A 14,835-nucleotide genomic window follows, 5' to 3' on the forward strand; every position below is an offset into this window, starting at 1 on the left:
ATTTCCTGAGACGTACCTCAGGTGGGGTGTTTGCTGGCGGGGTTGTGAGCGAGGTGTTAGAGGAGGCATTGGATGGAGAAGGACTGACTGACAGCTTTGAGTCCCTCTCTGCCTCTTTGGCCCTTCTGCCGTTCACCTGGCAACACAAATATCATAATCAGCATCATGTGACCATACAAACAAATCATTGAGGGGATACACTACAGGTGAAAACATATTTTATTCATGCACTGGTTGAAGATTCTTCAGACAACATTTTTTATAAGTGCTTGACCATGAGGATGTAATTTACATGCTTCTGCCCCTGCCTCCAAGCCTCTCGATGCTGTGTATAATAGTTTTGTTTTTTTAGATTTACTGACATTATTGCATCCTCAATGCATCCTTTTATTAATTTACAAAGCTACAATCTTATTCATCATCACTTTTAAGACTTAGAAATAAGGGATTCACAAGATCTGGGGTAAACTGCATTTACCTACAATGCTCCACACAGGTGGAATAAGCTTCAGATTTAGCCCAAAAATGAGCAAGAAATGAGTAAAAAGTTACATGCAAACTGCCTGAAAATTGAAAAAAAAAAAAAAACTATATTTTTTCCGAACATAATTTAAATATTAATTAATTTCCCCCTTTAAAATAATAATTTTTAGGTCTTTTTCTTGTCACCTTTTACTAATTTCTTGCAATATTTGGGACATTTCTTGTCAAGTTACTCTCTGCCTTTTCTTTTTACAAAACAAACCAATTTGATTAGATTTCAAAAAAATGCTGATTTTATACTATTTATTGTAAAACCTCTCTTGATTGAGTTGCAAAAAAACCCCTTGCTTTCAGTTTGTTTCTCCTGATTAAGTAAAGGGATATCTACCTGGTAAATTTTGAAATTGTGGGCTATTTTTTGTGTGTTCCCCCTTAAAAATACAGACATTATTAACATTATCAACCTTTACATGGGATTGGGAAACTAGAATTATTTTTCCCACCACTGATGCAGTACCAGTCCTCACCACAGGGGGGCAACCTTGGACTTGAGTTGTTTTTTCTTTTTACCGTGAAACTTCATAGACTCTGATTAAATGTTTCTCTAACACATTATTAGTTTAAAAAAAAGAAAAATACTGGGGATCATGTGTACAAAAAAAAGTCTGAGTTTTTCTGAGTTTCATTTTCAGCAATTTTACCCTCAAACACATCTGCTAAATTAGTGATGTGGGACTCCCAAATCAGAGGTATTCAGCACATCTCTGGGCTTTCCTTTGAATGTATTTGGGCGCTATAAAATGTGTTTTGTGAGAGTGATGACTGGTGAAACGAGAGAAACTCTCCCTGCTTCTCTTCCTGTGTGTGTGACTCATCTCATTCAGATTATTTCCTGAGAGTTTAGTGGCAGTTTGAAAAAGTTGCAAAGGTTGCAGGATGAGGCATTTAAGCTGTCAGTGTCAGTGTCTCATACTCAAGGACTTTTATCCGACCACTCTTTAAAGGCCATCTTTTACCTCACACTCGACTTCTCCCTGACCTCTGGCACCACCCCTCCCTCACAACTCTTCAACCCTTTTACGAGCGTCTGTTACGCAACAATATGTGGAACATGGGACTTCACTGCTGCACTTACAGTCCCAGTAACGGGAAGCCTGGGTCGGCCTTCACTTTGCATATTTGGCCAAACGCCTGAGCGGAAGGCGGCCACGGTCGACACAGTGGTTCCTTTTAGTTGGTGTTTTTCATACGAGTGTGGGATTATCTCTGTCTTATCAAAACTCATTTACATACAAGTGTAGTGTGTCCACCTGGGAATGAGACACTCGGGTAACCTGAGAGACCCTCAAAAAGCATTACTGTGACGTTAGAAAACACACACATGTAGAGTTTGTGTTTTTGTTGGGATATATAGTGCAGGATATCAAAACTTAAGATGACATTTTATGTAAATAGGCTTATTCTCTTTCTGGGAGACGGTTCAATGATACCACACTTCAATCTCTGCTGTAAATATGAACCTACAGACAGCAGCAGCTGAAAACAGGGTTACCAGATAGCTGACTCTGTCTGAATTTAATAATATCCTCCTACCAGCAACTCTAAAAATCACTAATTAACTTGTTATAAGTCGTTGGTGTTATCCGCAAAAAAACAAAGTATGAAAGCCAGGGCCGGCTCTTGGCATTTGCGATATAGGCGGTCGCCTAGGGCGCCATCTGCTGGAGGGGCGCCGCCACGCCGCCAGTCCCCCATGGCCTCGAGGGAAAATAATAATAAAATAATAATTTTCTATGCCCACTGGGGCCCTCACTTAGTGTTTTCTGTCTAGAAAAAAATATATATATTAACATTACAAATAAATAAACAGTGATATGTTCCTAAATTATGTGTGAGCACGTGATGTGTCGTTATTGGGTGCGGAGGTGCGGGTTAGGGTTAGGGCGCCTAGGGCACCAAATTGGGTAGAGCCAGCCCTGATGAAAGCAACAGTTTGGCTTTTTATAGGGCTGTTTGTGATGGACTATTTCTTGGCTGAGAGCAGTAACTTCCCTGCCTGTTAAAAGACGATACTTTATCCCATTCAGCTCTGTTTTTTTCAGAGAGCTCTATTTTATTATCGCATCATTTGCTTGACTTTGGGCTTGATGCAATATTATGCTATGACTTCTCCTCTTCTTAGCCTCTTTGTAAGACACCCAGATGGTTGGGGATATCAAACATCTGTCTCTCATATACCCAATTTCTGCTTAAATTAGCGGGAGTATGCATTTTGCTTTTAAATGTGGGAAAACCCGTTAAAATTAAACGATAAATTGCTTTCTCATTTCCAGTACACCAGAGCCGTGTACACACCTCTGAAGCAGATGAGTTTTCAGTATTGGTTTTTCTTCTGGTGTGTTACATTTGAAGGCATGAGAAACCAAGTAAACTGGGTTAGTAAACAGTTGCAAGCATCATGGAGGTCGGTGAAAATTTTTTATGTTATTTCTTATTTTAAATGTCCAAATGATTCATTCTCGCTTTCAAACTCAATGCAGACTAACTTTTAAATGATGATCGAGTGCTACTAGGACAGAAATGAAAAGTATTTTCTGATGGCACATTATTACATCTTGACGATAAAGGAGCTAAAATTAGCGGAGACGATACATACACATGACTATGGCGGAGTGATTTGTCTTGAGTGAATGCTGATTGTAACCTTTCCTATTAAATAAAATAAGCCAGACTTTTTTTTTTTTGTCAGTAGAAAAGGAGCAATACATTAGGACATATTGCAATCATTTTTGCTTGCATGGGAACTAAACCTTGTTCATCTTCTCATCTAACTCTCAACAAGAAAGCGAAAAAACATATTTAACAAAACGTAAAACTATTCTTTTAAGTCTTTGAGCACGTTACCTCCAACAGTAAGTGGACTCATAGAGACTACGCCCAAATACTTTGGCAGTATTAATATGAAGCTGCTACATTCTTCACGCCTCTAGTTTCTAGTTTTATATACCTTTTATACAATAAACAGTGGGTTGAGCCACTTCATCCACTGGACGATTTTTATTTTGTATACACAATCCGTTCTTGGTCATACACTTTCAAGTAACTCAGAGTTAATCGAGTACTAGCTGGGTGCGGTTTTCCACACAGCACCACACAATGAACGCGAGAGCGTTTTAGACAATCACAGGAAAGTCCGCTCCACACACATCTCTGTGATTAATTACTCACTTTACCAGCAGCCTCTCAGCTCTCTGATGTGGTGAACTACAACTGAACACCAAAATGCTGCACGTAACTTTAAAAAACACAGTTTGACCTCGGCCTTAATTACTTTCTGCCCCTCATCAAGAGCTACAGAGGAGTCAAAGCTCAACTATTATTGTCCTCCTCCCGTGTGTCAGGAAGGAGAGGCTTTGTTAGAGAAGAGGGAAGTTGCAGCTGTTGGAGACTGACGGCTCTTCACACACTTTAAAGATCAAATACCACTCTTGGCTTCACTCTAAAGCATAACTCCAAACCAGATGATAGCTCTACACTTTTTAAGTGTCATCCTGTATTCGTCTGCTGCTGATGTGATCTTACCTTCTCCTCCATCCCTCCATTAACGGCAAGCTCAGGCAGCGGACCTGCAGGCACAGAAATAGCACAAGAATCAGTCATTGGACCTCATAATGCGACTCTTTTGCTGTCTCTCAGGGCTGATGTCATGATACCTGCAGTCGTCCAGCACCATCAGCTCCACTCTGCTAGATCAAGAGTCTCTCTGCAGCTCACCTTTCATTCCACCTACACCTACTCTATTACATAGCGCAGGTATGAGCAGGTCATCTATTATTCACACGTGGTTCATCTTCTATGAGATGATGCTCCTCCTGGTCCTCTATACCTCCTCCTCAGACCCTCCACATAACAGATAGCTGAACATATCCTTGCAATTTTTAATTTTTTTTAAATGGGGCGACTGGGTGCCCCATGTACAAAGGCTGAGTCCTTGCTGCAGCGGTCATGAGTTTGATTCCAACCTCAGCCCTTTGCTGCATGTCATCCCCTCTCTTTCCCCCTTTCATGCTATCTGTCATATCGAATAAAGACAAAATTCCCCCCAAAAATAATAAAAAATGGATTTAGATTAGATCCATCCTGCAGTGAACCCTGGCACTGTGGTTTGCACCAGTTCATTGTTATATTATGCCATTGTTATTAGGAATTAGGAAACACTGCAGATGCATATGTTATACGTCACACTAGATGCTTAAACTGTTATGTTACAGATCACCCCTCTAGTCCTTCCTCGATGCTGCATGCTGTCTAAAATCACACAGGAGCGCCACGATGCTGCTATCATTTGGTTCTGTGTAAAAAAATCAAAGGCAGCATACAGAAAGGACTTCATGGCAGCCAAAAAGCGCAACCACTGTTTAAAAAGAGCGAATGTTGATATTGTGACAGTTGACAAAAGTAAATCAATGTATGATAAACACCAGAAGCTTGATGAGCAGCAACAGCTAAATGTAGCAATTTACATAAAAAAATATGTTTTTCTTATTATTCTATACATTTATATTTTATAAGTAGGTAACTAAGTAAGTTAAGTTTCTTTAATATAGCACCACAGAGAAAGGACACAAAATAGTTAAGAACATAAAAACAATTATTTTTTGTAATTTTTTGTATGCAGTATATGATGCTGCTGGATTAAACTACATGTGATGTGTGCTTTTGAAAATGTGTCATGATATAAAGTCTCTAGAGGCATATGAATCAACTTTTCCAGTGGTGTAGTGTTAATTAAAAAGTGAACAATTAATCATAACATCGAATTACAATAGTTGTAAAATGAATCACAGTACTTAAAAATCAGTAGGCATATTGAATCGTCACCCCCGTGCTGAGATAATACTGAATCAGGAGATAAGTATATCATCCCAGCCCAAATATATATCCATGTTTCAACACAAACTTCACATTTGAGAGGCGATACCTTCAGAAAGACATCCTCACAGAGGTCCGACACATCTCTTACCTTCCATCTCTCTGATCCTCTGCACAGTCCCAAACTGTTTTTACCTAATGATGATTATTACTAGAGCTAGCAGCTGGTCCTCCAGAGTTAATCTTAGATCCGAGTCCTTCTCAGGTCTCTGCTGTGTGTGTTTGTGTGTGTGCATGTGTGTCCCTGACTCAGAGAGGAGCCTCTCCAGGTCCCAGCTCCAGGCTGAGAGGCCACTTGGAGCGAGCGCCTTGGAAACCAAACAAAGCTGCTGGCCGGCCGGGCGGCTCGGAGAGAGGCTGTGTGAGTGTGTTGACGTTGAGAGTCACTGTGGGCAGGTGCCCTCTGAGTGGGCAGCGAGTGAAGTGCAGGCAGTTACCTGGGAAACACCTCACTGGAATCTCTCCCCTGGAGGGAGTTATTATTTTAAATCCTGGACTGAAACACTGGAGGGTTGGAGAGTCCAGGAAACTATGAACCATCTCCATTACTGGTACATTTACATGCACACTAATAACACTAAGACTAACTATTATGCCCTGAAAGCCTTAGATTTCGAATCATCAGCTGGCGACCAACAAGTCGACTAAGATTCTGCACATTAAAAGCTGTTTTAAAAACTGTTTGCATATCGATGAGAGGCCAAAACAAAGAGCAAAATATAAGTTTTCAAGACAACGTCTTGAATATATGGAAGATGGATATCAACAGGTTTTTCAATATGCACAATTATTGCAGCACTGACCTTTTTAAAGAAGGTGAAAGATGGATTCTGTATTTGCATGGCTGAACAAGGTCTGAAAACTTTTTAAAAAATCCTTGCAAAAGTGACACTTTACCATATCTTAACGTGATTGACATCATGTTAATCAGAGTATGCACAGCTGCATGTAAAAATTCTCTCATTAGCCATGTAAACAGCTTAGTGGGAATAATGTGTTTTTTGGAATAAGCATGTAAAAGTAGTCAGTAAAGGAAGTTATGTTTCTCTTTTGCCCTGATGTGGTTCATTGCACAAGAGTACCCAGAACAGGACAAGTCATTCACATGCCTCCACTGATTTATTAATAATCAACTGGAAGGACTGGAAATCAGCAGAAGTACAAATCTATTCCTTCTGCTCTGGATACAGAGGGCAGCATCTTTCCACCCCGCTCACCGTCTGTTGCCATGGCAACAGCTCGCGGCAGCATGTTTACATGAGGGGTCTTGTGGTGCAGAGTGGCACTCAGACATTTGGCTGAGAACAGTGCACACACACACACACACACACACACACACCGCCTCTCTGAGGATCTTTTTGTGCAGAGGGGCGGCCCTCGAGTGCAGAAACCACAGACTGTAGCAGACCTCCCCCTGGGGGCCATGGTAGATATAACCAGGACCTGTAGCACCTAAAAATGTCTCTGAGCAAGGCACTGAACCCCAACCAGCTCCTGGGACGACAATATCTGACCTTTAGTGGAGACATGGGCGGACTATGAGACAATGGGCCCTTGGGTACAGATAGGCAAAGGGCCCCACCACCTCTCCTATACAGGAGCAAGACTCACAGCTTACGTGGTGGTTTCACATCTCTGTGGTTTTTCTGCCCATTTTTTTAGTTATTTTGTGTCTCTTTGCTGTTCCTCTGCATCTCTTTGTGGTCTCTCTGTGTCTCTATGAGGTAATTTTGTAGTTTTTTTGTCATTCAGCTCCTCTTTGTAGTCATATGTGTGCTTGTGGTTGTTTAGTATCATTTTCATGTCGTTTGGGGTTTTTTGAAGTGGTTTTTGTGTCTTATTGAGACAATCCTGTAAATTTTTTGGTCGTTTTTTGTGTCTTAGTAGTCAATTTGTGTCTTCTTGAGGTTGTTTTGTGTCTATTTGTGGTTGTTTTGCCATTTTTTCTAGTCATTTTCTGTCTGTTTGCAGTTCCTCTGCATCTTTTTGTGGCCATTTTAAGTCTCTTCAGAGTTGCTATGTGTTAATCTTTCAACTGACATTTTGCCGGTGAAGGCCAGGGGCCCCCTCATACTTTGGCCCCTGAGCCTGTGCCACGTAGGCCCATTCAGTAACCCATCCACGTGTGGAAGCAGCAAAAAGATAGCCCCTAAAGTCATGTTTCCTTCTATTGATGTTAGAAATATCAGTTGACAAAAGGGTCCTCTTACTGAAAGTATTCTGGAAAACTTCTCCATGACAACCGAATAAACTCCATCTGCTGATGAAGGCCACGAGATGCAGTTGAAGAGTTCATAAAAACTGCACATTTCTTAAAAAAATATTTTTTGAGTATCAAGTTAAAATGTTATGTTAAACTTTTGCTTGAGAAAGTGTCCTGCATCTAATCCTTTACAAACACACAGTTACTCAGTGCGATCCCACTCTGATCTGTCTGATCTGATCTATTTATGTCTAAAAGATTAACGTTCTCCACGGGGCATCAACATGTGGAGGTGGGGGGGGCAGGAAGTGTCTCAGCGTCTCCGTCTCTGTCTACGTTTGTTGGCAGAGAGAGAGAAAGAAAAGGAGAAGAGCTGTGAGAGAGTGAGACAAAGACAGATAGAAAGTATTAAAGGAGGAGAGAGGAGCCAAGACACTGTGTGACAGACCTTTAATCTGCTGGAGTTGAGAGGAGGACAGGAGGAGGCGTTTCTACAACATGTTTATAACTGCGACTGACAATGATCCTGGAGTGAAATGTTACGAGCTAATTGCCGTCATTCACTGCGTCCTTTGCCAGACTGCATTTGAACTTGTTCGGCATTTTAGTGATGGTAACGTTGTTACGTGTGTGTCCTCTCACCGGTGACGTGGTCGGAGGTCGGGGTCACTCTGCATTTCTTAAAGAAGGCGTCGGTGTCGAGGTCCACCACCAGCAGACGCGTCTCACTCCCGCCTGCTTTAATAGCAGCTACGACTTCTGAATGTGTCTTTCCCTCTATTGACAGACCGTTGACCTGGAGGGAAAAAAGAGATTATTTTAATTCTTTATTTTAAACATGGCTGGAAATCCCTCAAAATAATAGAGAGCTGCTATTTTTATGTCTTTTTCTTTGGGACTGTCTTGTCTTTGTTCCCACACAGATGCGAACAAACGGTTTTATCACTGTCAAGGATTTCTTTCTCAGTATTATCACTTTGTCTGCCAGAGGCTCCAGGGCAGGAAATCCTGTGTGTCCACGCACGTACACATGCACAAACATACAGACACACACACACACACATTTTTTCAACCACCAGCTTACAAAACAAACTACATAAATTCCTCAATACTGAACATTATGATTGTTTTTGTTTTAATGTATCCTTTAAAGGAACAGAAGGATACAGTAGTCAGGATTGCAAATTGCAACCAGATGAAACTTCAGGTCAGAATTCCTTCTGTGTCCATTGTTTAAGAGGTCTTTATCATGAGCCGAAATTATCTGCAGAGGTCTCTTTCTTTCCGAAACAAACAGACCCAGTCAGAGACCCCTCAGTCAACTGAGATTGCTTCAAGTTGATCAGTCGTTTTGTTTGCTTTGCTTGCCAGAGTGATGTGCCGTGTACTTCTGGGGGCTTTTTGGTACGCAGATTTTGTCGCAGAGCGAGCACTCTTGACCAACACTACTCTTTGGTGCAGAGAGGTGCGGACACGATGCAGCGGCACAGAGGAGGAGATGACAGCGATGATACTGTCTTCTCTCCTCTGCTTAGAAGTGGTGAATTTACAGCTCACAGCGAGTTAATACAACAATCTCTTGTTTGATATCTAGTGTCAGAAAAAATGTTGTTGCACACATCTGAACCATCGTTAGCACTGTTTGCATGTTTACATGAATGTCACTGTCAAACTCAATGTCTGGTTAAACTTTAAAACTTTATATGAAACAAAGAAAATCACTGAATATTCAAAGTGAACAGCCAAATCTTATTTGACTGATGTAATTCTGAGTTGGGTATAGTCCTAAAAACACAGAATAAATCCATTTCACATATAAAATATATACTTATATACATATATATCATTCTTATTTTGAGGTGATTATACAGTAAACATTCTTATCATATTGTACTCCATATCTGCCAATATATCCGCCTAAATCCTACACACGGGATCTTTAAATCAACTTTTATGCACCATGTGTACATGTTACGTGGTACTTGGTGGCACTTTACTCTGTGGTATACAGTAATTCACATGTCAGGTGGCTGCCTCCCGCACCAGCTGAGTGTTCTGGGATAAAATCACCATGGGAAAGCATGTGAGAAATGTCTCTGTGTGTGTGTGTGTGTGTGTTTAGGTCATAGGGTGGACCTGCATGTCTAAGCCAGTCCCACAGAGGAAGCTGGACAATAGCTGCTCGGCCAGTAACAGCAGTAACAATGGCTGTCCGCTCCCCACAAAGCCTCACTCCTCAGTGGGTGGTGTGGCTGTCTGGGGCCCTCTGGGGGACTGGAAACCCCTCGCTATAGACTCTCAAACAGACCCCAAATCTCTGTGGGACCTTTAATCCCTCTGTCCTCTTTCTGTCCTCTTTCTTCTCTGATTCTTCCTTTTCATTTCACTTAGGGAGTGAAGGAAGGCGTGTATGATAGTCCACATCAGTGGACATGCCGCCGCTCTGATTTAACCATGTGTTAAATAACGTATGAATGAGTCAGACACGGTCATTGTGGGTTGCTTCTGCTGGCTAAATAATGAGTGGAAGTATGGTTGGTTGTATGATATCACCACCACGGGGCTTTGTGGTTGTAAAATCTATTAGAGGACAATAAAATGCAGACATGTGGTCTGCGGCAGGCCTAAAAGTCTGACTGTCTCTCGAGATGGTAATGCAAGACTAATAAAGACTAGACTAATAAATAGCACTACAGATATGAGAGAAAAGTACGTATTTTTAATTTTCTGGGTGAATTTTCCCTTGAACAAACATTTTTATACACTTGCTTATTTCAGCAGAAGTGTATAATACAAAGTTTATTTTGAGCATCCCACAAACAGCTGAACTTCTGTAATTTGGAAATTGCAGTAATTTACGCTGTAATTTTAGTTTTTCTCTCTCTGTCAGCCAGTGTACATTAAAAGAGCAGAGCAGACCCCAGACCAGTTAAGAAGCTGATTATTCCAGTGTGACTGCTCACAGTGACAGTCCTCTGGGGGATTTAGGACCCCACACAGCGGCTGTTAGCTCACATCACATTCCTCTGAACACACAGTTAACTTTGGGAAAAGAGCTGACCACTTCTGAGGTTTTTTTCTTTTTGAGTGGGGCTATATGAGGTTCTTATTCATAGTCAGTGCTCACTGCTTTACCTTTCCATCAGACAGACATTTCTGACAAAAAAACGAAGCTGTTATCACTAAATTCAAAGCTACCAGACTCCCTTGACAAAGACAGTAATTTTACCTCTCAGAACACGTGAGTTGCTGATCTACCGCTGCTTTAATCGGTTAGTTTATATGTATGCATGTGGTAAATTACGACTTAACAGCCTCTGTGTACTTTGTTAGTGATAATGATAATCAAAAGGAATTCTCCAGATCTTTAAAGACAATGTTAAAAACTAATTTACACGAGACAAATACTCGGTCACTGTGATGGGGAAATTCTTCTCTGCACAACAAACGGGCCATTAAGTGATGCACTACCCTGTGGCTACTCACCAAACGCTGGATTTAGTTCAAATGCAACCTAAAACAAGCAAACTTTAACCAGAATTTGAGCTTTTGGATTTGAATACATAAGAAACACTGCTGGAAAGCTATACATAGTATAAAAACTACGGGTCGACAGATTATTGGTCTGGCTGATAACCGGGGACAATATTTGGCATTTTGCTAATTATCTGTATCTGCGTTTTATTTTAATGATGAAAAAGTGTGCATATTACACTAAACCAACAACAGAGAAGGCAGTCTGCAATACATGCAAAGAAAGTGTCAGCGTGGGAGGAACTTTTACTTCGTAAAACCTCAGGGAGCTTTTTTATTCAGTCATTTTTAATTTAAATTTTCTGAACTTTATTTAAAAAATGTTGCACAGAACCTGCTGTATGTGATGTTGAAAATTTCAGTTTTTATTAAACATTTGCTAAAGGCATTTAAAGTTTTGTGTTGAAGTTTGTTATATTTCAAATTCTATATTTCAACAGAATTTTTTTCATTTTTATTGTAAATGCATATTGGTTCCAAATATTGGTTTTCCATCTCATTAAGTACTAATTATCGGTATCAGCCCTGAAAAACCAATATCAGTCGACCCCTAATAAAAGACAAAAAATAATAGTAATGGAGCCGCTCTGTCGGTACAGTACGTGAAAAACTGCACTTTGATACATTCTGTCGCTGCTTTTCTGTTTTAAAATAACACAATTTTTTAATGTAACCAATCCTTCAAACTTGCGCCTTGTTGTTTTTACGCTCCATCCTAAAATAGTAAAAAAAAAAAAAAAAAAAGGTCTTAATATATATATTCTAAGACGTAATATTGAGCATTTGTCATTAATGGCAATAATACAACTACAAGGTTACATTTAGGACATGAAAAGAAAGTCGTGCTCTTTGTTCCAATAAAGAGCAAACAGGATTTCTTTGTCATTACTGTTTAGGTGTAGGTGAGGCCTGATTACACACCATTCTTCTCTATTTTTATCCCAGTGAAAACGTCACTACAGGCTGCTTAGAGCGGAAGTGTGGCAGACTAATCAGGATGGATATTTTTGTGTAACTGTAATCAGGTACTAAGATGACTCTGTTGCTATTGTGTCACAAATATTGCCTTAAATAAGACTAAAATTAGTCATTCTGGGAGTCTCTAAACTAGAAAGTCATTTCGCTAGAACAGTTTTCCTAAATGTCCCTTTTCTTACACCATACTGAGCCCTGTATGATCTCACAGTACTCTAGCATTGACCTTATTAACCCTTTGAAACTAGAGCAAATTGGCTTGATTTATTTCAAAAACATGAGAGGAAGGCATTGAACGATGAAGGAAGAAATGACCAAAAACATAGGGAAAAAATTAATAAGTACAAGAAATGTACTGTAGAAAAATAAAATAAAAACAAGTGAATAACCTTGAAAACGTGCTTAAAAAAATAACAATAATTCTGTAAAATATTTCAAATATATAATTAAGATTATTAAAGGTATATTTTGGGTCATTTTCCCTAGCTTTAAAAAAAAAAAATTCTAAATATGCAAATTTCTTGAAAATTGTACTTCTTGCCAAGTTACTCACTGCCTTTTTTCCCATATTTTTAAGAGAAAGCAAGCTAATTCGCTCACGGTTCAAAGGACTAAATACTTGTGACAGGTGTCTGAACACAGCACAAGAAAAGTGACGTGCATCCGGGTTTCAAAGGGTTAAAGTACCTGTACTATCCTGTCCTTGGCGAGCAGCCCCGCCCTCTCTGCTGGAGAGTCTTCGTCCACAGCTCTGATGTACTGGCCCGGCCGCGCCCGCTCGCTGTGCAGGTTGAAGCCATATCCGTTGGGCCCTCGCTGGATCACACACAGACGAGGCCGCAGCTCGTTGCACAACACCGCCTGAAAGAGAGCAGAGGAAGGAAAACAGACAATTTAACACACTGTGATTTGACAAGCGTTAACAGAGCAGAATATTAGGTTTACCTCCACCATGGGATCAGGAAGAACAAGCGGCACAAAGATTACGGAGAGCTCCAGTGAGTCGTTAACCATGAAAATAAAGCCGAGGTTGAACATACAGCTGGCTGCTGCATGCTGATGTGTTGTGCAGCGTGTATTTAACAATCATGTGTAAACTGAAGCTGCCGTTTTGACTCCACGTGACTCCTAAGTGCTCGCCAGGAAGGAAGAGGGTCCTGGAGGCATGTGATTGGAGATTTGCTGGGAAGAGAATTTGTGGAGCGGGGGAGTAGAGGGTCGGCGCTGCTCTGGCCTTGAGGAAGGGACCAGTTCCGGTGTGGTCCGCAGCCCGGCTCGCTCCAGGCTCCGAGAAGGACAATGGAAGCTGGGCGTCAACCTCTGACCGCATCCCCCCTCGCCCCCTGTCCCGTCCAGTCCCACTCTGGGATGGCAGGAAGAGTTAGCACTGTATTGTCATCCAGGAAAAAACTCGAGCTAAACCCCAGAACCTCCCTTCCGCTATGTGGAAGAAGCAGGGTCTTTATTTAGAAAAAGGGGGCTTTGTCATCTAAGAGGTCAAAATATGAAGAACAGGAGCTCAGGAGACGCAGCGTTGGTCGGGGTAATCTTTGTCAGTGTGACCATATCTGACCCGACACTCCCTCCACATCAGAGCGGCCGTGTGCCGCCGCCCTCTGTCAACTCTACAGTCGAAGACAATGAACTATTAATAAGTCTGACTCACTTTCTACAGAAACATCTGATTGATTAAATATACTTTAGTGGACAGAAATGAACTGTGGACTTTGTAACAACTGACTCAACATATTCTCTGGCATACAGCTCGACACAAGCAGTGAGTGATGGTCATTTCACTGTGTTATGTAAGACAATTGTTCTGAGCTAACACCCCACCCACCTCCACCCAGAATGAACTTTTCTCTCTTCAATAAAGCACCTGGACAAAAACACGCTTTGTAAACTTTGTACTTTGGTGGCACTTGTGTTAATCAGTCCTGATGGTCTGTGACCACTCTGGGACACTTTCAGGACACCAGAAGCATTCAAAAGTCTGCAGTTTTGTAGATGGTTTGTTAGTTTCCTGCCAACCAAAGTTACTTTGGATGAATTTAGATTCTTTACCCTTTAAAACTTGATTCGACATCAGTTTCTTGTGCTGCGTTCAGACACCTTTCGCAAGCTATTTAATGCAACCTAAACCAATTGGTTTGAGTTCTTCAAAAAGATGGAAAACAAAGGCAAAACCTTGCAAGAGATGTCCCACAAATTGCAAGAAATTAGTAAAAGCAGATGAAGAAAATAACTTAAAAATAACCAGAAAAATGGGTTGGGGGAAATACACTTATTAGATGAAAAGTTTCATAACACAGAATCACCATCACCAAACCCACCAGACCTCATTCATGTAAACAGTAACTTTAGTGTGTATAGATCCAGTATATTTTCTCTTCTTACTGGGTCAATTCAGGATTTTTTTTCACTAAACCTGAGCTGCTGATTGTTTGAACAGTCACAACTGGCCCGACTCCTGCGTGTCTGCATCAGTGTGATTGTTGTTTATTTTTTCACTTTTGTGTGTTTGGTGTGTAACTGTCTCTCTGTTCTCCCCCCGCCACTTGTTTCCAATCCTTCACTCCACACACCTGGTGGTACTCATCAATCTACACACCTGCCTGCAAACAAGCCTACAACCTACAAAAGAGCCGACTCGACAGTCATTCTCTGCCAGACTGCTGCCGAACACACACAAGTTCAGCTCCACTTCA

General features: G+C 41.0%; 1 protein-coding gene across 1 annotated transcript in view; it reads right to left on the reverse strand.

The window, feature by feature from the left end:
* LOC121956509 (Na(+)/H(+) exchange regulatory cofactor NHE-RF1-like) overlaps positions 1-14,835 on the reverse strand; it is a 36,291-nt gene that overhangs the window by 1,360 nt on the left and 20,096 nt on the right. The window contains exons 2-5 of the mRNA XM_042504766.1: positions 12,815-12,988; positions 8,261-8,414; positions 4,066-4,109; positions 17-136 (exon numbers count right to left, since the gene is read on the reverse strand). Coding sequence (XP_042360700.1) covers positions 17-136; positions 4,066-4,109; positions 8,261-8,414; positions 12,815-12,988 — 492 coding nt within the window. The remainder of the gene's footprint in view (positions 1-16; positions 137-4,065; positions 4,110-8,260; positions 8,415-12,814; positions 12,989-14,835) is intronic.

This window comes from Plectropomus leopardus, chromosome 17 (assembly GCF_008729295.1).
Source record: "Plectropomus leopardus isolate mb chromosome 17, YSFRI_Pleo_2.0, whole genome shotgun sequence".
NCBI lineage: Eukaryota > Metazoa > Chordata > Actinopteri > Perciformes > Serranidae > Plectropomus > Plectropomus leopardus.